Source organism: Myiozetetes cayanensis, unplaced genomic scaffold, assembly GCF_022539395.1.
Source record: "Myiozetetes cayanensis isolate MyiCay16 unplaced genomic scaffold, myiCay2020 scf2-11, whole genome shotgun sequence".
NCBI classification, from domain to species: Eukaryota; Metazoa; Chordata; class Aves; order Passeriformes; family Tyrannidae; genus Myiozetetes; species Myiozetetes cayanensis.
The window spans coordinates 19,167,171-19,193,585 of record NW_026087411.1 but is presented as its reverse complement, the minus strand read 5'-3'; the positions used below and the strand labels follow the sequence as shown (position 1 = coordinate 19,193,585).

At 41.8% G+C, this 26,415-nt stretch overlaps 1 protein-coding gene across 1 annotated transcript; it reads left to right on the top strand.

Moving 5' to 3' along the window:
- The first annotated feature begins 294 nt into the window (after positions 1–294).
- LHCGR (luteinizing hormone/choriogonadotropin receptor) lies at positions 295–26,050 on the top strand. Its single transcript, XM_050314610.1, has 12 exons — positions 295–318; positions 662–750; positions 9,138–9,209; positions 11,806–11,880; positions 13,385–13,459; positions 13,988–14,062; positions 14,156–14,233; positions 16,907–16,975; positions 17,645–17,719; positions 18,927–19,112; positions 22,379–22,459; positions 24,713–26,050. The coding sequence occupies exons 1-12, from the start codon at positions 295–297 to the stop codon at positions 25,950–25,952; spliced, it is 2,139 nt and encodes a 712-aa protein (XP_050170567.1). The 3' UTR covers positions 25,953–26,050.
- Positions 26,051–26,415: the final 365 nt, after the last annotated feature.

The window sequence follows — 26,415 nt, the reverse complement described above, 5'->3', positions numbered from 1 at the left end:
TCCCTCGACTTTGATTTTTTTCCTGGGTGCACTTGAAGAAAGGGATAGCTTTTGATGATATACCCATACCCTTATATTTGTTTAACAAAGCCTTCTCTGGGGAGCAATTATCTTTTTGGTGGCTTGCTCCATCACTCACCATAAAAAAGGTCTGTACTTCTAACTATAGCTTCTAGAAGCCATAGCTGTAGTAATAAACAATAATAACAACAACAACAGCAATAATTATATTTACATGGAAACAGTCCCCTACAAAATGAATGGACCTTTGTGAAGACAAATAGTCTTTAGAACATGATTAGTGCTTTCACACAAAGGGTATAATTGATCATAAAGTAACAAGTTACACACTCTGAAATGCCTGCCTGATCACTCAGTAAGCAAATTATAATCCTTCATCAGCAATACAGTGAAGGTGCATGGAACCTTAAGAGAGCGTTTGACACAGATATTTGTATCCCAACCATTTCCATCCTCTAACGAGGCTGCTATATCTGCGCAATAAGCATTTATCCCCTTAAGGGAGATGGAACACATATTCCCCCAGACACAAACTCTCAAAGCAGTTAATACCCAAACGAATGAGTGCTTCCAGGGCCCACAGCTCCGTACCACCAGCTTTCACACTAGGAATGGGGAGCGTTGGGGAGCTTTCCTGTAGGAACGGGAACCAGAACTTCTGAAAATCCAAGGAAACCTGCTGCCAGCCAGCCAGCCAGCCAGCCACCTGCTTTGCTGCCAACTTCACCCGTAAGAACACGCCACTGCAGGATGCTCCCCGGGACAGCCCTGGGGGCCAGGGTGGAGGGAGGGTGGAGGGCATCGAGCCCGCCCCGGGGCAGGCGGGGGGCGGGCGGAGGCGGGGGCGGCAGGCGCGTCCCGCGGGCTGCGGGCGGGCAGAGGCGAGAGGCGGCTGAGGGGAGCGGAGGGGAGCGGCGACCGGCCATGGTGCCGCCGCTGGTGGTGCTGCTCCCGGTGCTCCCGCTGGTGCTGCTGCCGCTCCCCGCGGGTGCGGGCGGGCGCTGCCCGTCCCGCTGCGCCTGCAGCCAGGGCGCGCTGCGCTGCCCGGCTCCGCCGCACGGGGCGCTGCCCGCGCCCGCCCGCGCGTAAGTACCGCGGCACCGGGGAGGGTGGCGGGGGGGAACCGGGAGGGACAGCGGTGCCTTGGAGCATCCCTCACCCCGCGCAGGTGGGGAGGTTGGGTGGGCAGCTTGGGGCTGAAGTTTTCAAACTTTCAAACTTCAAGCAAAATCCGGACGTGGAGTTTGGTTTTTGCGCTTAGGAGGGAGGCGCGCATCCTCCCGGGACCATTTCTCAGAATGTCTCGCTCTCCACTGGCCTCAATGACGGGGGAAGGGTTGCGGATATCAGGCTTTCTGTGTTCTCACGCTGTGGCAGGAGGCATAAGCTGCCTTTCCTACTCCAAAATCAACACCTTGTAGGGGCACGGTTACCTTTGAAGAAACCTGATTAAAAGGCTGAGATATGGTCTTAAACCAGTTCTGGGGTTTGTTTTTTCTTTCACAAATCTGTTGGACTTCTTGCAGCCTCTTCTCCCAAAGTTTGTGCAGTTAATTGTCCCGCCTATACTGAAGCATGAAAATCCTCCTCACTGTGTTCATTGCCTCTTTTTGAGGTCCAGCTCATTGACAAGTTATTGACTAATTTCTTTTGCCTCTCTGTTAGTAAAAAAGCTGCTGTGAGTTTTGGCAGCTGTTTGGACTTCTGTAGGGTGGTCCATCATATCTTTCTGCCTAATTCTTCTCTGGGAATTAGTATTACATTGTAAGAACAAGGATTCACAGGCATTCCCTTTCCCCACTCCCACACCACACTCCAAGCTCATGATAGAATAGACCAGACCAAATCACTGATATATGTAGGTATTCAAGTGTTGTTTTGTTGTTTATAGGCTCAGTTACAGCACTGATCTAAACAATCATGGCGTCAAAATATGGGATTAGAGGAGCAGCAGATAGGATAGTTGCCATTTCTAGGATCCCTTGGTTATCTGTGCATTAATTGAGCTGTGGTTTTCTTATTGTGCCCCTTTTGGTAACAAAGCCTGTGTTTTCCATTTTCATCTGATTTGTTTGTAAATTTAACATGCTCTTGAAATTCCTCAGGGATGATATTAAGCCTGATCTCCTTTTTCCTTTCTCCCTAGCTTGAGAATTGATAGGAGGAAGAAAAGCTAATTTGTATTAATCCAGAGCCATTCCTCCAAAGTCAGAGATTTTAGAAAAATCTCTGTCCTGAACTTGTTTTCTCCATTTTACCCTGTGTTACCTTAATGTCAGAGAAAGCAGAGCCCCTAGCAGAAGCTGGATACACTCTCCATAGTTATTGCAACAAGCACTTTTCTTCACCAGTATTCATACCATGTGGAGAGCAAGTAGTGGATCAGTCAAATCCATCCAGGATGCCTGCTGCAGCAGAAACAAACGGGGAGGATAGTTTTTGCAGGGATTTCACATGTTTATTAGGACAATGTAGGTCACAGCTCAGAGAGGTTATCAAAATCTCTAAACTTATATGATTTTATTTTCTTTTTTTTGGTTTACTCTTTTATTTCTCCTTTTTCCATCTGCCACCCCAAGAAGAAACCAGATCTCAACCTCAGTGATCTGGTTAAGACAGATAATGGATTTATGGCTGCTGCCAGTTATGTTTCACCCAGAGCCACAGGGCTAGGGACTGGATAAAAAGGAAGAGAAGAATTTTTCCTTTCAACCTTTAATATCACACTTAATCTTAATGATTGTGCACAAATTCCAGCTATTAGGCTGGCTGTAGAAACCAACTTTATAGTCAGAAAAGAGTTCAACCAAAATTCTGCTCAATACTCCTACAGAGAAAATATTTACACTTGGTAAAAGATCCCTGTCTTTCATTCTGCATTCACAGACATACCCAGCTCCTTCTACTTCCAGATGACATCTAACCTGATTTATATTGAACCTGAAACTATACTATTAAATATCCATTTCTTTGTATCTTGGGGTTCTTTTTAATAGAAAGCTTATGTTCATTGTGCAGTTACGAAGCTGTAAAGGTGAATGTATTCACTAACCCTACAGGTGTACAGGTATTCTTGTTCTTTTTTTTAGTTCTTATTCGATCTCTTTCCTTTCATCTCTTCCTTTGATTTTCATACTAGTGTCTTCTTGTCCATTTAGCTGTCGTCTTCCCCTCTCTCTCACTTCTTCACCTCTCTCTTATTCATATCCCTTTGTGAGCTTTGTTAGTACTGACTCCCTCTCTTTCTATACTTTACCAATCTTTCTAGCTCTCTTCTCCCCTGCACAGCTTTGTGTATGAGACAAGAGAACATTAATTTTGTCCCCTCATAGTCACGTGTCCCTGTGTGCACCAGGGGAATTGCAGTGTGGTGCTTGCAAGTGCACTAATAATTTTGGGAAAAAATTATACTGCAGGTTGTTCCAGCACAGTTCTTGGGGTGCCCATGTTCTTTTACTGGTGCAACAATAACACAGAAACCAGGCCTTAGAAAATTCCTTCTTAAATGTATGGTCAGTAAAGAAAATAAACTCTAATATGTAACTCTGGTTATATCTGAGCAATTCAAGCTCTGGTGCTGTAATGAACTGTGCTTCCAAATGTACTTTTGATAATTTGTTATATCCCAACTATCTATCCTGTAGGGAAATTTCAGCTATTTTTCTTTACCCAAGTTATTCTTGCCATGTCATATTATTTGCTGAAAAGGGCTTTCAAAGTTATTAGACTTCTGTCAGGTTGCAGAATTATTTGTTTTATACAGTCCTGAATTGACCATATTTTTCTCAAGCTCCTGTTTGTAGTTTGGACATTACACAAACACTATAGAACCTCCATTATTCAAACACTTTTATGTGCCATTTTGGCTATAGCAGCTATGCGTCTTCATAGTCTCAGCAGAAAAATAATCTTTAATACACCATTACATTTTGAAATAAAGTATGATTTTCTTTCTTTTGAAATCTCATATGTACTTTTGGGTTTTTAAGCAAAGCCTAGATGGAAAGGCACCCAACTCCAGCTCTACAGCAATGGGCATTGGATATCAAAGACCTTTTTACCCCTTCAAAAACTTCATTCCATAGTGAGGTTCACTTTCCTGTGCCTGTGTGTGCCCCTCTGTGCAGAGCTTCTGCAGTAGGGTAAGTGGCACATGATTAGGCACCAAATTATGAGACATCAAGTTCAAAACTTTGTAGCAAAAGCTTAAAGAACTCAGCAGTTCTACCACATCTGCTCTGGGTGCATATTTGGCTCTTTGGGATTGTCAGAAGAATTCAGTTTCAGGGCCAGAGTGTCTTTCATAGGAGATATTCTATCACCCATCATCACCTCGTAGAAGGTACTCTTTGGGTGGTTGTGTGATATATCCAGCATCTTAGTTCACATTTCAGGTAGGTAGTGCCCAATATGCAGGGCTTTAAAAATCAATACCAACCATTTACATTGCCCCCCAGAAGCTGATGAAAATCTTAGGAAAACAGTACTTTTCCAGTTGTGGTTTCAATCAGTATTCACAATTCTCCCAAGTTACATCTGAGGTCAGCACAGAATAAAATGCTTGACAACAAGAGTCTACCCTATGCATTCACCTCTTGAGCATTAAAAATATAACCCTATAAAATAGAGACACTAAAATATAGCAGCCAACGCAGCTACAATAACTCATTCATACCTATTTTTATTTGGCCTGTGGTTTTTTCAAATTATTTTTATTATTTTTTGTTATCAGTTCAACTAAACACTTTTTGCAAAAGGCCAGTTCTGTAATACAGAGAGTTCCTCCAGTGGTGTGAGTGGGCTTGGCTTTGATTCATCCTCAACAGGACTGCAAATAGTCCTGAGCTTTTGGGACATCTAGGGCTCTCAAAAACTTCCCTTGGAGCTTGACTCTATGTGGTAGCACAGGAGCAGAGGCTTATCTTTTAGCAGATGAAAATTGTTTTCAGGTTGAAGCAAGTTGCCTCTGCTACATCCCAGAAGCAAAAAATTTACAGGAGTGGTTTTATGCCACTGCTTCCCTGGGATACATTGCCTCATGAATATTTTCTAAAGAGCTCTTACTGCTCCTTCTATACATTCACAACAAGGAAGGCAGAAGGTGGTTTGCTAATGTGGTCCCTACTGGCCCTGGTATTCCTAGTGACAGATAACTATCCCTGTAAAAAATCTACTCTAAATTCATGATTTCAAAACAAAACCACAGGAATCATGCTAGCTGAAGAGAGGCCAGTATTTTAGCTACTAGGCAAGGACAGGATTTGGTCAATCTACATGCTGTTCCCGTCTGTCCTGATGCTCTTGGATAGCCTTACATGTATTTAGCTTGCCCTGATGGAATTAAGGAAAGGGGAAACGTAACTCCCATTTTTACCAAGGGAAATAAGGAAGACCTAGAGAACTACGTGCCACTCAGTGTCACCTTCATGCCTGGCAAGATCATAGAGCAGATCCTTCTGGAAACCATGCTGAGGCACATGGAAACAGAGGAGGTGATTGGTGACAGCCAGCATGGCTTCAGTAAGGGCAAATCATCTGCTTGACTAACTGGCCTTCTAGGATGGGGGTTATGGTAGTGGTGAATGAGGGAAAAGGTACTGACATCGTCCACTTTGACTTGTGCAAAGCATTTGACACTGTCCTGCATGACATCCTTGTCTTTAAATTAGAGAGATTTAGGCATTGGATTGGGTTTGATGGGTGGACCACTGGTGGATAAGGAGTTCGGTGGGTGGTTGCACTCAGAGATGCAGTCAGTGACTCGATGTCTGAGTGGAGACCAGTGACATTCCTCAGGGGTCAGTACTGGGATCAGCTCTGATTTACATCTTGGTCAGCAGTGTGGACAGTGGGATCAAGGACACCCTTAGCAGGTTTGGTGATGACACCAAGCTGTGTGGTGCAGTCGACACGATGGAGGGAGGGACTTTGACAAGCTTGAGAGGTGGGAGAGGCTTGAGGCCTTGAGACCATGCAGACCTCACATAGTTCAACAAGGCCAAGTGCAAGGTCCTGAATGTGGGCCAGGGTAATCCCAAGCATAAATACAGGCTGGGAAGAGAATGGATTGAGAGCAGCTCCGAAGAGAAAAACTTGGGGTGTTGGTGGTTGAGAAGCTCAACATGACCCAGCAATGTGCCCTTGCAGCCCAGGAAACCAATAGTATCCTGGGCTGCATCAAAAGAAGCATGGCCAGCAGGTTCAGGGATGGGATTCTGCCGGTCTACTCCATTCTTGTGGAATCCCTTCTCACATGATGCACCCACTTCTGGGGCCTCCAACATAAGAAGAACATGGGCCTGTAGAAACAATTCCAGAGGAAGCCATGAAGATACTCAGGGCACTGGAGCACCTCTCCTAAGAGGACAGGCAGAGAGGGCTGGGTTTGTTCAGCCTGGAGAAGGCAAGGCTCCAGGTATCTTCCAGTAGCTAAATGGATCCTACAGGAAAGCTGGAGAGGGGCATTTAGTGATAGGACAAGAGGGAATGGCTTAACAGAGGGCAGATTTAGATTAGGTTAAAGGAAGAAGTTTTTTACAATGATGTGGTAAAACTCCAGCACAGATTGCCCAGAAAAGTTGTGGATGCCCCATCCCTGGAAGTGTTCAAGGCCAGGCTGAATGGGGCTTAGAGCAACCTGGTCTAGTGGACGATGTCATCACCCATGGCAGATGATCTTTAAGGTCCCTTCCAACCCAAACCATTCTATGATTCTATGAATATTTACTTCCTGCCAGTACCTGCTTGAGTTTCATTGTGGGCTATCCAAGACATCAGAGTTGTTCAATAGTAGGGACTTTAACACATGAGATAAGGCCTTGCTTTACTTGACACTTTGAAAATAATTAAGCATGCAACAAGCAGTTCAAAATTCTGTTAACCTAAATGCTTTCACATATACACAGGCTGTATTGTGCTTAGCAAGATAAATGATGTAAGCATAGAAAGAGACACCTAAATAAACATCTTTAACACAGGCAGATTTTGAGATACAAAGCACAGAGCTGAAGTGGACAAGAATAGGTATGAGAACATTCACCTTTTGACTGTAAGATGCCTTTGTCAATGTGGAGGTGTCTATCTGTGTGACACCAGTATTTTGAGGACTAGGGCAGAACGCTGATGAGTTGCCTTTTTCCTTTGTTCTTGCTGTTTTGTGAGATGCTTAATGGGATGAGGTAATGTCAATGAAGATAGTTTCAGCTATCAAGGTGAAATCACAAAAATTAAAAAATGAAAACCAGTGAAGTTGAAATACAGAATGGATTAAGTGCCAACATGGAGTTCAACTGCCTTACATATTAAAAGGGCTGGGTCATCACACTTAAATTTAACCACATAGCTGAGGTGGTAAGGTCAGATCACTGTTGCCAGAGGTTTTCTGCAGGCAGGGAGGAGGGACAGGCAGCGTAAGCAGGTCACTCCCGAGCTATGCACACTGCTCACCAGTGCATCACAGGGAGGTAGGAAGCTCATGGGCTGACGTAATTAAAAGCCAAGACTTGAGGGTTTTTTGCGCACTTTCAGTCACATTTCTATTTCTTTTTTAAATGATAATACATTTGCAAGCAGTTTCACAAAAGGTATGCTTTGTTTTCCAAGGAGCCTGAGCTGATGGAGCAGTTATGAGAGGTTCCCACTGCCAGGATTATAGAGCAGGAATTTTTCAGCTTCTACTTTTTATTTCTTCCTGAAGTTCTTTTCCTTTCAGCTCAGAGTGTCAAGCCCTACTGCAGGTTCTCTCTACCTGTCTCTCCCCTCAGGCAAAAATACCTTCTTCAAGCTGCATGACAGTTTCATTTCTGATTTAACCAAACCTCACACACAAAACATGCCAGCATCAATCTAGACCCAATCACAATGGTGTGAAAAACATGTATATCCTTACAACACTCCTTTTGGGTGGGGAAGCATTGTTATTCCCAGTTTACTGACAAGAAGACAAGGTGCAAGGGAACTAAATTACTTGCCTGAAATCATACAGACTGTTTGGAACATAGGTAGGAAGTGACTGCCAGGCTCATTAGTACATCTAGAGTTGTAACCTGTGGACATATGTGAGTGTGACAGCCTGCTATTATAATGTGTGGTATGACATATATGTATATATATAAAAAATACATACATACATGTATATATATATAAAACTCAATAAACATTTAACATAAACATTGATCAACATAAATGTATGCCTTCATATAAAGGATTATGACAAGGACAACAAAAAAAGCAAATTATATAGCACGGAAACATTTCAGTCAACAAGCCTTGAGGGGATTTTTTACGGATGGGAAACAAATGTCTCTGGCTACATAGTTGTAATTATAATGCAAAATGGAGCAATTATCTGTTTGCACAGAGATAATGTCTTGAAATATTTTAAATATTTTCCTATGGCCATTATCAGGGAAAGTGTGGTCATGGCTAGATAAATTGGCTGGTAAAAGTACTGTGGTTCAGATGTGGATTAGGGTGGTAAAATGCAAATCTGTCTCCCACATCATTAACTTCTCAGTCAGAGTAACTAAAAATTAAAAGTATTCACTTGCTTTGAATCAACTAACCACACTGATGCAATTTATTAAAAAAAAAAATTAAAAATGCACTGTATCAGGTCTGATTTGGAGTTCTTCTACACCTTGTACACAGCCAGAGCTTTGCCAGTGAATTCAGGATGCCGTGCTGCAACATTACAGAGATACTGCTGGGCAGAGAACATGGTCCAGCAAATGCAAAGATACTGTTTTACAGAGAAATCTTTACATGAAATCCACTGCTGAGGATCTAACCTTAAATAGCCTATAGCTTCCTTTGACTGTGAATGTAGCAGTCCATTTTCATCAGGCTATAAATTTCCTTAATAGGTTATGATTATTATTGATTTGATGGTGATTAGTCTCAAATTTATGCTGTTGAGGAACTGACCTAGTATCCTTTGAATTCCATTTAACTGAGATCAAAGACAAATGGATCAGGCCCCAGAGGTAAAGAGAACTGCAGGAAAAATGAAATGGCATTATGCTTTATTGGTTTTCTCCCTACCCTAATGGTACAATCTATAAACAAGAAAACCCCATACCTTACAATCCTTTCCTCCATCTCTTCTTTTTTTTCAGATCATTTACTCATCTCCCTGTAAAAGTAATCCCATCACATGCATTTGAAGGACTTAGAGATGCCTTCATCATGTAAGTTGTCAATATTTTCTGTAAGTTTTTCCTTAATTTCTTGCTAAAAATTCTATCGTAAACCCCCATCCCAAACAACGTTCTTTTATAATAATATGAAATTTGTGTGCCAAAAACATACTATTGATGAAAAAAAAAAAGAAAAAGGCACTGGGGAAGGATAAACATAGCATTTATTTTCTTATAAACATTATGTAAAAGGTCCTTTAAAAAGGTGTGATTTTTGACAGTTGTTTAACAGATCACATAATGAAATATTAATCTTGTCAGAGAGAACTGGATACAGCTTAATAGCTGATGAGAGGAAATTTTGATTAGCAGAAAGGGATAGATTTCTATCATCAAACATTAGCACTGCTATGATAGCTTTGGCATTATAAAATACCCAAATAAGATACTTCTTTGGCATTTTGCAGTGAGAGATAAGCTTGGCAGGTGATCAGTAGGACTGCACTTCTTCTTTGATCTTCCAGTTTGCAAGTGCTGTAATTTTGCACACTGGGTCTCTGTTGCTTCCCGACCCTTGGCTTTGTACCTATTTCATAACAAAGACTCAGACGTGAGGCTCGTCTTACCCCTCTTGCCCATATTTCTGTTTTACCCCAGCTGAAAGATGGCATGTTTGAGACTCCATTATTTATTATTTTTTTGATTTTGTCTTCATTGAATGGCCTCTAAAGGACAAAGTTGATGACACACCATTACAGTGAAGAACAGGGGAATGACCTCCCCCAGAACCTAAGCAGCAGCACAACTGCTGCTGCTTTCTTTTTGAGGTGCACTTTTTGTGCTTCTCTGCTGCATGTATTCCACTGCAATACAGTGTTATAGTAGAATCCAGCAGCACTGTATTCTTGCATTCACTTACCTCTGAATGATTAATGAAAACTTAACAATTTTCATACAGAAGACCAAATTAAACCTACAAAATTTCCTCTACCTATATGACTCGAGGCTAAACTTTCCCAAAATGTATGCACGTCCTATTCTCCACAGAGAATGGCTTGTTCATTGACACTTTCCCTTCCACAAAGAGAATTTAATTTGATTTATTTGTGTCCTTTTAATGAATATGTCCAAATTAACAGCATAGAAATCAATGTATTTTTTATGAAGTAAATCAATAGAACACTTCATAATTTTATTGAAATTTAGTATTACTTTTTAGAATGCATATTTTTAAATCACAAATCTCTAAATCATCTATTTGGCAGCACATCACCCTTTGCAAATGAGATGATAAATTATTCTCACTGCCATAAGTCATTTCAACATATGTAAATGGAAAACCAGTGGCAGCCAGGGGGAGATCCCATGGAAGAAACATATTTCAGACCCCAAACCTGAGTCTTCAAGTTCTGTGAGCAGGCATTGCTCCTTTCCAGCCTGGGAGTCTCTGAGGATCAGGTGCCAAGCAGGCCACTTATTCTACATCTCTCTTTCACTTATAAGTAGCTAGTGCAATACCAAAAATAACACTCTCACTGAATTCTGATGATGAAAAAAATCATTAATATTTCTGTAAGAAATACTTACATATTTACTATATGAGTTCTAGTGTCCGTCCTCCTTTGCCACTACAAATGAAATATAGAACTCATTCTTATCTAAGGGGTTTTATATCAACAGCAAAAGAAGTTGTTTTCTCATAGTTGTAATTGAAATAAGCTAACTCTCAGGATCGTGACAATACTGACTGATTTTGTAGATGTGTCCCAGTTGTTCAGAAAATGTTTTTCCTTGACAGTGTATAATCTTAGGTTTACTTTATGTGCCTTTCTAGTCAATTCTGTAAGAAAAAAACACTGTTTTGAAGATCTTTACCATATATATGCATCAATATATGCTACTTACTTTCAGGCTCAATTTTGCATGGCCCCATAAGTCTTAATCTAACCAACATTTAACAAGCAATTAATAATAAGTGGATTCTTTTTCTCTATGTTCAGTATTGGTTATTCTTGAATACACATGGGAAATAGGAGAATGTCTACATCAAAATCCAATAGTGCCAACAAAAGCAGTCATGTTGGTCGCTGTAATGATGAAAAAGAGCCACTTCCTTTCAGTTTGCATGCACATAATGAAAATGGCATTCAAATCCAAAAATTATTCATAAAATGTGCTGAATCCATATTTGTGCATTTCTACATCTGTGGATTAGATGACCATAATTCTGACTTGATAATAGCACCTGGGCACCGTGAACATTATCTATATCCCTACCCATGCAAATAAATTCACTAAGCAGGACCAAAAGGCTCACAGGCTTGGACTCAAGCCTAAGCACTTTAAGTTCTGGCCCTTAGTGTCTACCTTACCTACAATTTACTGAGAAAATGGAGATTGGCTGTTACAGAGACACTTATTCCAAAGGGTTGGCATTCCCTTTTGCCAAGGCAACAAAAGGTTGGTCTCTCTCAAACTCCACTGGCATGGGCTCCCAAGATGTCTGAGTGGAGGCACTGCTGCCAAACAAGACTGGTAGGAGGGGTTGAACAACTGTGTTCAAAAAAGAAGGAAATAAAGAGTGGAAAGCCCATTGTTGGTGGTTTTCTGTTAATGTGTTGTTTTGTATCTCCCATTTTCATTGTAGTGAAATCTCTCAGAGCGACTCCCTGGAGAGAATAGAATCGAGCGCATTTGACAGCCTTCCCACCTTGTCTGAAATGTAAGCATCACTTAACAAAAGGCATGATTTAGGATCATCAACGAGTAAACAGTCTGCAGAGAAGTATTCTTGGACCAAATCTGTCTTTATTACTTTGGTTGGCTTTAGTTGGGATCTATGATGAGAAACATTTCTCTCCAAAGTACTGTATAAAATAGGGAGCACTCTGTAAGGCCTGGCCTTGGAGATCTAACACATGCAAAGACATCCATGCCCAGAAAATCCCACTGCTTTCAGTGGGTGCTTTCAGTGACAGGAGCGCAGCTCTCTGTCTACTTCTGCTGGCATTGTCAAGCTTTCTAAGCGGGGAAACAATTCGAGATGGTAACAGATGAGAAAAATCTTTCTTTTTGAAGATGCAGTTTTCAAAGCCCTACAGTATTTAAATTCAGCTGCTTAGTATGCATAGCTGTTCTTTTGAGCACTAAAATATTACTCAAATAGAACATGTACTGATTTTAAACTTGACCTGCAAAGCACAGGCATATGAGAGAGAGAGAGTTAAAAGCAATGACTAGGAGAAATGCTCTGAAATATTTAGTGAAATTGGAAACTATAAATCTGATTCAATATCACATTACTGCCTTTTTTGCACAGCATGACCAGTGAGTGGCTTAAAATTGTGCAACTGAGAACAAATCCATCTCCTTTTACATTTTTTTTAATCTTGTATGTGAACGTCACTGAAGCCAGTTACTCACATAAGCAAGAGATGCATATTTGTACACCTCTGATTGGGTCCAACTTCCACAAGAATCAATGGTGGGTTTAGGGAAGGAATAAAAGTTTACAGTTAGCTTGCCATATGCCTGTCTTCCAAAACCAAAAAGCTAAGGAAGACCATTGAAGAGCTTAAGGAGGCTAAAGAGAAAACCTGTTTGAATCTTGAATGGTCTACAAGCCTCACACTGAAAGGGCTTGATGTCCCAAGCTGCACTCAAAATTCAATGAGCGCTCTGGGTAGGTGGGTTCAATATAATTCTTGAACTTCAACTTTTCTTGCAATTTCTTGTGCTAAAACCTTTGGATTTTGTAAGTCACGCATAGGGAGGGAGCTGAACTGCAGTTACTGGACTTTAGGGCAAACATAGATTTACCAGGTTGTGTAGGTGCAGAAAGTGCTCCTTGTTAAAGAGATCTGCCTGCTTTTTGAGTGACCACTGGCAAACAGGATTTCTCAGACACTTCTCTCCAATTCCCAGTTTCTGCAGATCCATGCAGGCACCTGGTACTACCAATGACTGCTCTAAGGAAGTCCATGGTCCACTTCCACCAGTGACCAGGATATCCAAACCAGATCATCTCAACTCAGTGAACTGCAAGAACTCAGGCAGTGTCTTCCTTTGACTGCCTGACAATTACAGGCCATTTTTTTTACCAGCAGTGCTTCAAAATGCACCCAGTAGCATATTTGCAGACTGTTTTCCAAGAAAGCAAATCACAAGCAAAATTCAGGACCCTCCCAAATCTATAATAACACTGAAATATTTTCCCCTCATTACAGATTAATCCTGAACACAAAAAATCTGCTGCACATTGAGGATGGAGCATTCAGAAATCTTTCAAGGCTAAAATACTTGTAAGAAAGAGTTCTATTCCTTTGCTCTTTGCTTTATTTATTCTTTTCTCTGAAGCAGACAAACTTAAGGAAGTGTAAGGAAAAAAGAAGCATTATAGTATACTAGAAGTACATACATCATTTACTATAGCTTTAATGTATAGTTAACCCATAGTGATGTCTTTCAATAGGCAAGAAAATAAAGCCAGGGCAGGGCAGTGATGGACAAAACAGAAGTCTGCAAAGTAGTTCTGGTAAGTGCTTATTTCTAGAATAGAGCTTCCAGACTGACAGGATACTATAAAAAGGGGTAACTAAAATCTGTTTCTCATGCTTAATGTAGAGAGAAAGTACTTCTCCAGGACAGTGCTTGAGAATTCTACAAAACTTAGTTTTTGTAGGTCTTACTAACACATTTGAAGCCTAATTAAAAATTATGATGTTTGTCACTCACAGTTTAACGCCCTGTTAAACCTACCAGGTCAGCTTCTTGTTGCATGCACTCTGGTAATATTTTCTCCTATAAACAGGAATTATGCTTTTCTCTAGGAGCATTTGTAACACTGGAATAAGACAATTTCCAGACCTGACACAGATCTTCTCATTGGAAGCTCATTTTATTTTGTAAGTAGAGACACAACCTAGCCCAGGTGTGAGTCTTTTCCTTCTTCTTCCTGGATTGCTGACAAAGATACCTCTTTTTCTTTTCTTCCAAAGGGAGCTCTGTGATAACTTGCGTATGACAATTATACCACAAAATGCTTTCCAGGGGATGAACAATGAATCACTGACACTGTGAGTAAAATAATCCTAGCTCCAGTTCCTTCTGCAAGGATAACACTTCTCTTGAGAAAACTTCATAAAAATCTTGACATTAAGCCCCATAAAATATATATCTCTATTGTGAGTTAAATTTGAAATGTTCAAGAAACATAGAGGTCTTCTTCAAGCTGAAGAATGGAGTTTTATCTGGAAGATAACTTCATGTAGGAAAGAAAATAGAACAAGGGATCTGAGTCTTCATCTTTGGTGCCATGTTGCTCTTAGAAATACCATCAATAGGATATAAACTCCAAAAGCTGCACTGGAGGCCAAAATCTCTCTTCTTCCCTCAGGGATGCAGTTTCATGAAATAGTGCTTTCAGGGACCAAGCAGACAGAGAGCTGACCTAATGCTGCTGAGCTTCAGCTTCACGGGGTCCCTCTGAAGAGGAGGCACAGAGGGAGAGAAGAAATTGGCTCAAAGTACCAATGCTTTTTCTTACCCTGATTTTTCTGACTTGGCTTACATTGATTCCTATAACTCTCCACACCCAAGACTTTCCTTTCAGCCAACCGTGGATTCATTGCTACAGCTGCTTGTGAGATGGGTGGGGTTGATGCTGTGAGACGCCCCACCTGAGGAATGCAGAAAGCAGCAGAAAGCCAAGGTGAGATGTCCTCTGTCAGCACAGCATGAGCTGTGTAAGAATTTCACAGTGCTCTTATCCTCACAAAGACTTCCATAAATTAGTATTGAAATAGAAAAAATCACAGACTGAGCCTCTTTTCAGTATGTGGCCAAAATTTGGGTCTCCCAAGGAAGGACCTGCTGAGCAATAGAGGGCAGCAACAGGTGACCTACTTCGTGTTGTAGCCACAAACACCAGTGTGGAGCCCAGTAAAGCCATCCTTTGTGGACCTGACTGCAGTACACATCCAAAATGGGAGCTTTGCCTTGAGACAAACATGCATCAAAAGCCCTGCACAAATCTCCATGAATATTTGTACCTGCAAATGAGCTGTGAACACAGCAAGAACTGCAGTTGTTGGACCAGGCTCTTCATCAAGCTGAAGTGTCGGCATGATAGTAATTTCAACACAGATTTTATGTATTGACCAATACCTTCTGAAACCAAGAGAGGAACTGGGCATAAATGTGACTGAGTGCTACTCCTACACGATGCTAAAGAGGAGCAATTGCTTAGATTAGTGCATCATTTCATCTTATGACCGTCTTTCCTCCCAACAAGTTCTCAAAATAACTTCAGCAAAATTATGATTCTGCTAATGGTGCAAGGAAGTGAACATAAAAGAGATGGAGAAAGGTGCTTAAAGTTTTTACTGTAACCCTAAAGTGTATTAAGTGGGAGTGAGTCTAAGTCAGGGAAGAGCCAACAATCTTTTTCTCCCATCCTTTTGTGATAGGGAGCTCACTAGAAGAAGAAAAAGAATTATCTTAGCAGCGGCTTCCTAATTGTAGAGCTACAAGTTAACTCCACCCCATGCAGTTAACTGTAATTAGCTGAAGTAATTCCTCTTGTTACAGCAGGAGCTGGTGAAACACAAGTAATCTATGAAGGTGTAAAGTCAGCCTGCAATAATACTTTGCACTGCAAATAGCTAAATTAGCCTTTTCAACAGTTAATGTTTCATGTGGATGGGGAAATCAATCCTACATACTGTTGTGGCTTTTAAGGGAATCACTAATTTCAGCAATGTGTTTAGACACCTCTCCTATCGAATGTAGCCAGGTGCTCCACACACTTCAGTTATTCTTGGGAGCAGGCTCCATAGGCCCACTTCATGGTCTCCTAAAAGCAGGTGGAAAAGTAATAACAGAAATATTGTTTAATTTATAAACCGTTCCAAGTTTTCTGTTATGACTTAATAATAAATAAAAAATTCTTATATACAAGTGACTATATTGCATTTGTATTGGAAATATGAACTTAATATCACAAATGCATATTGATAGACCCATAGGTTAGATCTCCTTATGAAGGAAAAGAGCTGGACTTCAGGTGTAGCGGAGCCCAGCTTTTAGGTATCTGGCCCCAGGGTGGGGAATCAAGAATCCAGAATGGCATCAAGGGTCTCAGTGCAGTGCAGGGGACAGCAAGGTTTCCAGTGCACAAATCAATCCTGGCAGCAGCACTTCGGAGAAGCTGGTAACTCACTGACTGCTGGATGATGCACAACTTGCCCTGCCTCTCTGCAAAGCTGCCTCTTGCGCTGCTGGAGGATTTGTGTGTCCACAGAGGATCTAAAATCCAGCAGCACCCTCCAGGCTTTGCAGTTGCTTTCGACCTGACACTTCTCTAGCCCTTGATTTGCACTTGCTGATACCACAAAATCCAGGTCTTCTGCCTCCAGGTTGTTGTTTGTGTGCCAGGAACAGCTTACCTGGAGTAATGTCTTATTTCTGGATCTCAGCCCCAGGAAGGCACAGGTAAACCCCTCAGAGGGGGGAGGATCTGAAAGTCAGCAGAAGTTCTCTTCAGCAGCTAAACAGGAAGGTGCTTAGGGAATTTAAACTGCAACTTTCTTAGCGTCAGCGTAAGCTGTGCTATAGTTACCCTTGTTCTTTATAAGCAAACCCTCTAAATGTTAAAATGAATGCAGGAATTAAGGTTTGAAACTCGCTGTGCATACCATAATCTCACCTTTACCAAATCCTTTTTCCTTATACATTTTTTTAATCCCCAGCAAATTGTATAAAAATGGGTTTGAAGATATCCACAGCCATGCCTTCAATGGGACAAAGCTGAATCAACTGTGAGTATGTTTTCCCTCCTCAGTAATAAATAGTTCAGTTCAGTAAATAATAATTCAAACACAACCGAAGACTCCTCCTTCAGCTTAACTGGCTGTGTCTTGCATTTCCCGATACTCATGAGAAAAATACATCTTTTGGTGTTAATCCTGCAGCTCTTACTGCTTTTTCTGAAACACCATCCCTTAGAGTATAGCAGTTTTGATGAGAAAAGCTCGTAATTTTTATTAAAATTTTATAAATTCTGAAACTTAGCAGTAACAGTGGATAACTTAAAACCATAGCCAAAACTGAGGAACGTACAGTTTATGTCTGGAAACATGAATAGTTTTTAAATCCCTTTCACATGGTCTGGGACTAGCCTCTTGGTTTGGGCAAAACTTTTGTTGCATTTTTGTACACTGCCACCACAATGAAAGAACCAGCCTGGTCGTCCCTGCTTTAAGCGAGAAAAATTTGGAGTTTATCAGATTTCATTGCAGATGATAACAATCAGATGGCATCAGCAGAGGGAGAGGTCACATGGGAATTACACATACTCCCCAGCCAGCTATTGCAAAAACCACCTGTGTGATGGGAGGAGGAATTGAAATACATGTGAGGAGAAAACCAAATAAAAAAGAGATATTTTAAAATACAGATGTAAAGAGAGCTCATGTTTGAATCCACAGAATTCTGAAGGACAATAAGAACCTCAGGCGGATACACAATGATGCTCTGAGAGGGGCCACAGGGCCAGATGTCCTGTAAGTATCCACAACTCTGTTACCTGAGTGTCCCATGGGAACTGTGCTGTGCCACACGGACTGTGTCATCACAGCAAACACAAGCTTTGAGTCTGGAAGGAGATTTGATCTCTTACCCTCAATTTATGAAGTGGCAATATGTTAATGAGATGCCATGAAATTACAGGGCAAAAGGCTCAATTTGCACTGTGGCAGACACCAATCAGCCAGTTCTACTGTTAGCACTGACCTCCACCTCTTAGATATTTTGGCCTTTGCTTTATTTGTGTCAGATCCTTGTGATCCTTTTCCCATGTCCTATATTCTGACACTGCAAGCTAACTTGTTCTTTGGTAGCATGGATATGTTTTTACAATACATTATTTTAGAATTTAGTTATAAAAGTGAACTAGCTGATTGCATGCTGTAAGGTTGTGCTGAACAAAACACATTATTATCATCCTCATGATTTATTAATCAAGTGCTTACTGGAGGGCTGCATTGGCTGTAACTCCATGCAATAAAACACAGCATGTTGTTCTGTAAATAGCACTCTGTGCTGCACGTGCCTTTTTTGTTCCTTCTATTGGTACTTTACAGTACACAGCATTACTACTATCACTTTCACAACTGTAGCCTTTTTTCCCCTGTTTAATGGCCTGACTCTGAAAATCCTTAGTGATGTTGATGGCCTTTCCTCACACACAGAACCCCTCTGAAGTTACTCTAAGCCAAGCTGCTTAAGTTTGTGTTGGCAAGAATGATGGATTCTATTGGAGCTTTAATTGGTAGCCATTTAATTAAAACACCTAGAATAGCCTTTCAGAGCCAGAGCCAGGAGGGTGTCCTACCTGTTAGTTGGCTGGAGAGTCACATTCTCCCACTTTCTTCTCTCCCTGTCTCTGGCTTAAAGAGCCATCCCTCACTCCATGCACAGTGGATTTCAAGAGAGGTCAGGACACCGCACCTGGAGCAGTGGGCTTCAATTTTTCCAGGACAAAGTGAGTTCCTTGCCTCAACTGGGGCTCCTGAGCTACAGGCATACTCTTACCCCACTGCTCTGTAGTTTCACAGACCGTGTTTCTGAGCTGGGTATCAGGTGCTGAAGCAGCTTTGTAGATTTAGACCTTTGTGAAAAACTTAGTTGCTGTTACCTACTGTCGTGTGGTGCTTTGGTGCCATTTTTATAGGTATGAAAAGAAAAGAGAACACTCTCTTTGTTCCACAGGGATATTTCTTCAACAGCGCTGGAGTCCCTGCCTAGCTATGGGCTTAAGGCCATTCAAGTCTTAAATGCAACATCATCTTACTCGTTAAAGAGACTGCCACCACTGGATAAATTCAGCAGTCTACTGGAAGCTGTTCTAACATATCCCAGCCACTGCTGTGCTTTTCGAAATCTAAGGACAGAAAAGTAAGTCTGAATAGCACATTATTGTACTGGGGTACTTCAGAAGCTCCAAAATGCCAATTTTTCCTTATTCAGCTCACAAGGTTTGATTACCTTTATTCCAGTAGCAGCAAAGCTGTGGTATGTAACAAAGCCTTACATGAAACAACAGATCTCTGCTAAAGCCAGGAAAATGATGTCCGTTTATTTTAGAGCAGAAATCGATCCCATCCTGTGCCCTGAATCTGCCAGCAGGAACATTATTCTAAGGGTGCTTAAAGCTTAAATATTTTTCTTGGTATCTCAACTGAAAAGCCTACTGACACACAGAAGGTAGATCTTCATCAACAGCATGTTGTTTTAAAAAAAGAAAAAGAAACCCTGTAGCCTTCGGCTGTGTAGCTTAATTAATACAGGTGATATGGTGACATAGTAGAAAAAGCAGGCTTTCAATTACCTACCGAAATTAGGGCCTGACACAAGTCTACAGAAAGATATTACTTGGTTTAGTTCCAGTCATTTCAGATACTAGACAGTATTGTTCTCCCCACAATCAGAAACCATGGCACAGAGAGGGCTTTGCATCCACTAATTTGAAACAGCCAATCTGAGACAACTGGAGCTAATTTTTCAGCACTTATGTTTCAAAGAAACCAACCCTCTGTTGGCTTTAGGCAGCCAAAGCAACCCCAAATGAATTTAGTTTGAGCTGTGAGGATGCCTTACTTCTCATCTGCCTCAAATGAAGGCTACAGAAAAAATGTACTGTGCAGTCAACTGTGAGCAGCCTGATCTGTGTCACTTTGCATGCCTTCACTTCAGGACTGCCTTGCAAGGGCAGAGTAGAATACAGTTCTTTAGGGTAAAATTAGGGGTGATGCTATGCTTTTCTGCCTACCTCATTTTACTAGGGGTTCTTGATTCTGCAAGAATAGAGCAAAGGTTCTACTGTCAAGGGTTTCCATTGCTACTGAACTCTGATTCAGTCCCAGATTAAGACTCTGAGGGTAACAAATGCAAAAGTAACTCTGGGACAGGAGAAAAAAAAAAAGGCATTCTGATAAAGAAAACTACATTTCTGAAGAATTTTCAGGTACCTGATTTTGCAACATGACCATGTTCTGTAAGAACAGGTGTGCTGTAGAAAGTCACTTTCTTGTATTAACTGTTTTCTTAGAAAGTGGGGGGGAAACCCCATGCATATCAGGAAAGAGCTGATCTCCTACTTGCAGCATCAGCAGGGTTCAGAGCAGTGCTAATGCACTACCTGTCTGCACAGCCCTGCCTGCTGGAAAAACCTGTACAAGCAAGAGGCTCTTATCCACTATATGACCAGCTACTTCAAAGGAATGAGAGGCCAATCTCTGTCTGTTTTCCTTGTCATTATTGATGACAACAGAAGACCATGGAGACTGAGACCTCCCAAGACCTTCTCAGGTTACACAGGGAAGAATCTGTGTGGTTTTGTATAATAGTGGTCACAGAGCTGCAGCCTGTTTGTGTCTCCTTTTACCTCCTTCTGTTGCCATGTACTCTGCATACAGTCAACCCACCCAATTTTAACTCCCCGTGTCCCATAAATATATATATATAACACTCACAGACTGCACTCTCTAATCGGTGAAGTATGGTCATGAGAGGAGAATAAAGTCCTGAGACTAAATATTTTTGAGATTTGTGGGGCTCAATTGTGATGTACTTATTCCCTGAGCCATGTAAGGGAGGTGGAAGGTATCATTCACTTCCCTAGACTTTCTTACACTTGCCTGAATGGGGTAGGGTAGGGGAGGAAGCAGGTGTACCACATCTTCAAGAAATTACAAGAAAAAAATAACTTCCATTGCCATCCTGTTGTTATAACCATCACAAGGGGGCTAAGATTGGTATCTTATTTCTCTCATTATACATAAAACTTCTTATAAGTTTCCAGGTGTCTGATTCTCATAAGAGTACAAAAATGAGCTTAGTGTTTTTGTTGGTTCTTCCTACTGCTGTTGCAGCAGTGAGGTGAGACAAAGCCATTTCCATTCATACTGGTAGAGCACCTGGTAGAGCACTTTCAAAGCCTCAAAATCAGAGATTTTGCCAAATATGTCATCTTTCAACTTGTTCTTTTCAAACTGCTTTACTTCAAGCATGTAAAGTCTACATCCAGATCCCAGACAGTTTTTAAAATACTCACCTGGGGAAGAATAACCCCGTGCACCACTATGGGCTTGGGGCTGACCTACTGGAAAGCAGCCCTGCAGAGAAGGACCTGGGGATTCTGATGGACAATAGGCTGTCTATGAGCCAGCAGTGTGTCCTTGTGGCCAAGGAGGCCAATGGGATCCTGGGGTGTGTTAGGAAGAGCATTGCCAGCAGGCTGAGGTAGGTGATCCTGCCCCTCTACTCAGCCCTGGTGAGGTGCATCTGGAGTGCTGTGTCCAGTTCTGGGCTCTTCAGTACAAGAGGGACATGGAGCTCCTGGAGTGGGTCTAGCAGAGGGTGAAAAAGATGACTAAGGACATCTCTGTTACTAGGAAAGGCTGAGGGAGCTGGGCCTGTTTAGCCTAAAGAAGAGACAGCTCAGACCCTATCAATGTCTATCAGTATCTGAAGGGAGGGTGTCAAGAAGATGGAGCCAGGCTCTTCTCGATGGTGGTGAGTAACAGACCAAGAGGCAATGGGCAGAAAGTGATGCACAGGAAGTTCCACCTGAATATGAGGAAGAACTTCTTTCCTGTGCAGGGCACCATGCACTGAAACAGATTGACCAGAGAAGGTGTGGAGTCTCCCTCACTGGAAATGGTTCAAGAACTAGATGCAATCCTGTGCTCTAGGAGGACCCTGCTTGAGCAGGGAGGTTGGACCAGGAGATTCAATGTGGTTCCTTCCAACTTGGCCCATTCCATAAGTCTGTGTGATTCTGTATCAGGCCAGTTTCCCCGTAGCTGTTGACAAAAGCCAATGTAACTGCTACCCTTCTTCCTGGTGGAGAATCTGGCCCACTTCAATACAATATTTCAAATCTTTTAATTTCAACTTGAGTTATTTCACTATAAAAGAATACATCATAAACAATAAACAAGCTCAAAGACCATCCTTACACCCCTCCATGAGGTCCTGCCTCTTGTCACAGTATTTGAAGCCTTCTCCTTTCTGCTTCCAGATGTCTGTGTGAATGTTCGTGCTGCCATGAGGCCAAACTCTAGCTTGCCTTACAAATCTGTGAAGATCACTTGCAGAGAAGACAAGATTTTGGCCAAAATTCAGCCTGAAACTTAACTTTCTTTTCATCCTTCTTGCAGACAAAATTCGTTGCTTTCCATTTTTGACAACTTCTCCAAAGAGTGTGAAAGCACCATGAGGAAACCAACTAACGAAATACTGTGAGTACCTCTCTGCATACAGATGCTGGAAGTAGCAAATACAGACCTCCCCCTCCTGCTGTTCATATGTTTTTTCTCAAACAGCGTGTCTTTGGCTGCCTATTCAGTCACTCTTACAAGTTGCACAGTGCTAATTTTACTATCATTAAACCAAGAATTGTGATTTTGATGCTCAAAAGAAAAGCGAAAAAAAACCTTTGTGATTTCATGAGCTTTACTCACTCCACTTTCTCTACTGAATTCTTGAAAGGCTTTCAAAACAGTTATTAAATATTTACAAGAATTAATAGCCTACAAGGAGACTTTCCATGCCCTGAAATAATTCAGTTGTTAGTGTGATTCAAAGAAGAGCTGCTACTGTTAATGTTTTTATTTTTGCATATAGAAAGTATAATTAGAAGTCTGTATATCAATAGTTTTACGTGGTAGAAATAGAGTTCCTGAGTTAGAAGTGTGATGACCCCATGGCAGTGGTTTACTCGGTCTAAACATGTCTTTTCATATCATAAGAGTTTTGTCTGACAGTGTTCAGTGTGACAATGAGAAGGGCTAATATCAAAACTGCTGTGTTGACCATGCTGGATTACACAGGCTCTAATCCAGTATTCAAGGGAGAAGTTTAAGGATTTGCTATTATTCACCCCTCTACAGCTAAATGGGAGACCTTGGGACTTCTCAGCAGCCCTGATGTGGCATCAAAGCATTGTAAAGTCTAGAAAAAACAAGGTTATAGTCACAAAATTCCAATGGCTAAATACAGCTGAAATGTGAATGATTCATTGGAGTAATGACTTCGTTGGACATTATCTTGTTTGCTGGTTGGTGAGGCCTCCTACACTTGCCATTTGGTTTTATCTGTCTGTTTGCTTGGAATGGCATCTGTTGCACTTTTGCTGTGCATTAAATAGTCTGCCCAGCTTATTGGGTCCTCAAGCCTTTTTGCTTTGGTAAATCCCAATCCCAGCAATTCTCTGAGCAGACATCATGTTAAGCAGATGGGTGTAAGCTCATTGTTTGCGGTCTGAATGGCTGCAGAACCACAGCAGAAATCATCTGAAAGTCCTGAGTTCTTATTATTAAAAAAAACAAAAACAAAAAAATCTTGCTCATGGCAGCATGTTTACACTGCCTCTCAGAAAATCACAATCATTTTTTATTCATAAACAGAGTCAAATGTATTCCCTGCTCTTCCAGTTTAAACAAGGCAAGTAAATGCAAGACATTGACCAGTTTTTCATATATGAAGAGTTAAAGTGACAAGATTGGGAAGTTATTTGCTCAACAGGAATAGCTGAAAAGCAGCTCCACTTCCTTTGCCAGTTAAGACCCTGCCCCAGAACTGTCATTTAATGTACATGCTTCAGTAGATGTGGAAGGTTAAGCATGTGTTTAAGTTATCCCAAAGCTACCCATTTTCTCTAGAGTTGTCCCTCAGAGATGCTTTCCATGTCTCATGCTGCTGACTGAGTGTTTGCCCACCAAACACTCACAGTCAGGATGATTGGGAAGTTGTGAAACAGGCAACTTTTATGGCAGGGAAATGCCATAAAAGACTGTTTCATTTAAAATATTGCTTCTTTGGTAGCCTTATCACCACACTCTTGATGACCCAGAGATTGGAGGTCTATTTTAAACACCTAAAACATTTATAATTAGGCACTGGGTCCAGTTCTAGACTTAATAAACTTCTAGCCATCACAATTATTTAGTTAACCATGCACTTCTACTCCTTGCTTTATAATACTGCAAATATCAAATTCCTCGGCACTTCCCTAGTCGTACATAGTCTCAGGAATTTGTTTGCTAAGTGCCTTTCCTAGGGGAGGTAACTGTGCACAGTTCTCTTAGGTTATTTTATTGTGGCTTCTATAACTGTCTGATAAACCTATATGCTTCAAACCTGTAATCCATCAATTCAAGTGTAACTGTAGTTTGGACTGCAGTCAACTGGCAGCATGAGAACGATGGCTCGCTCACAAAGCAATCACAATAAAGTACTTACAAATAAGTGAGTTGTATAAGAAAGCATTCCCATGGGTATGACTGTGACCTCTACTGCTCTCCAAGGCTGCTACCCAAACACAAAGCATCCTTACAAGGCTTCATTATTTGTAAACACCCTGTAGAAACACGTGTGGGAAGTCACTGTTTTAAAACAATTGTTATCTGCTGTATTTTACAAAGGAGTGTAAGCAGCTAGAAATAAATAATTCACTTCTATTTGGGGGGGATGTGTTTTTTTGATGTTTACAGATATGATTCTAACAACACATTGCTGTGGGCAGCAGAAAAGAACATGCTTTCCTTCACAGATGAAGAAAACTCTCCTTACAGCTACTCGACCATTTTCGATGACAGCGATATGACCGGCTTTGACTTTGAGTATGACTTTTGTCAGCCAAAAGTATTCACGTGCACCCCGGAACCGGATGCATTTAATCCCTGCGAGGACATCCTGGGGTACAGCTTTCTCAGAGTCCTGATCTGGTTTATAAACATCCTTGCCATCGCCGGCAATTTCACTGTCCTCCTCGTTCTCATCACCAGCCACTATAAGCTCACCGTACCTCGCTTCCTCATGTGCAACCTCTCCTTCGCCGATTTCTGCATGGGTCTGTACCTGCTGCTCATCGCCTCTGTGGACACCCAGACGAGCGGCCAGTACTACAACCACGCCATAGACTGGCAGACGGGCAGCGGCTGCAGCACCGCCGGCTTCTTCACGGTGTTTGCCAGTGAGCTGTCGGTGTACACGCTCACGGTAATCACCGTGGAGCGCTGGCACACCATCACCTACGCCATGCAGCTGGATCGGAAGCTGCGGCTGCGGCACGCCGTGCCCATCATGCTCGCTGGTTGGGTGTTCTCCATTTTGATAGCGGTGCTGCCTCTCCTAGGGGTCAGCAGTTACATGAAGGTCAGCATTTGTCTGCCCATGGATATCGAGACGGGTCTTTCCCAAGCCTACATACTGCTGATCTTGGTGCTGAACGTTGTTGCCTTCATTGTCATTTGCGCTTGCTACATCAAGATTTACATCGCCGTCCAGAACCCAGAGCTGGTAGCTGCCAATAAAGATACCAAGGTGGCCAAGAGAATGGCAATACTGATATTCACGGATTTTACCTGCATGGCCCCCATCTCCTTTTTCGCCATATCCGCCGCCTTTAAAGTTCCTCTCATCACAGTGACCAACTCCAAGATCCTGCTGGTTTTGTTTTACCCCGTCAACTCCTGTGCAAACCCGTTTCTCTACGCAATTTTCACCAAAGCATTTCGAAGGGATTTCTTTCTGCTGATGAGCAAGCTCGGTTGCTGCAAGAGCCGAGCGGAGCTTTACAGGATGAACTATTTCTCTGCTTATGCCTCCAACTGCAAGAACGGTGGCTCAGCCACAGCCCCCAGCAAAGCCTCGCAAGCGCTGCTGCTCCTGTCGGCGTTGGAGAAGCCATATCCTGCAGTGCGAGACAAGACATCTTACAAGGAAAATTAAACCAGAGTGCCAATAGATGCAGCACTTTGCAAGGCCAGTTGTAATTATTCTAGTAACTAGGTATTATTTTATAATATCTTGAGCATTTCACAATAAATAAAAATGCCGGTCAATAAGTCTTAAGCAATGTAACTGTTCTGATGTTCAAAGTGGTATTTTCCCTTTTTTTCCTTTGTCATGATAAGTGTAGAGGGTGACTATTAGGCAAAACTCTTCTTTAGGGGTGACCAGAGGAGCCCAGGAGTCATCAGGTTACTCTTCATGTTAACAGCTACTGCAGTGATTGCAGTCTGGCTTCTTTTTCTCCAGATCTGCTTCACTGGAGTATTTAAAGCCTGTCTGCTACCTTTCATGCCTTCTTTTTCCATTCCTGTCAGCTGTGCTGGCATTGTTGGGTTAAAGAAAGGGGCACTAAACTAGATGCCTCCCTTCGTTTCATCAACAGAAGCTTCCAATTACACAG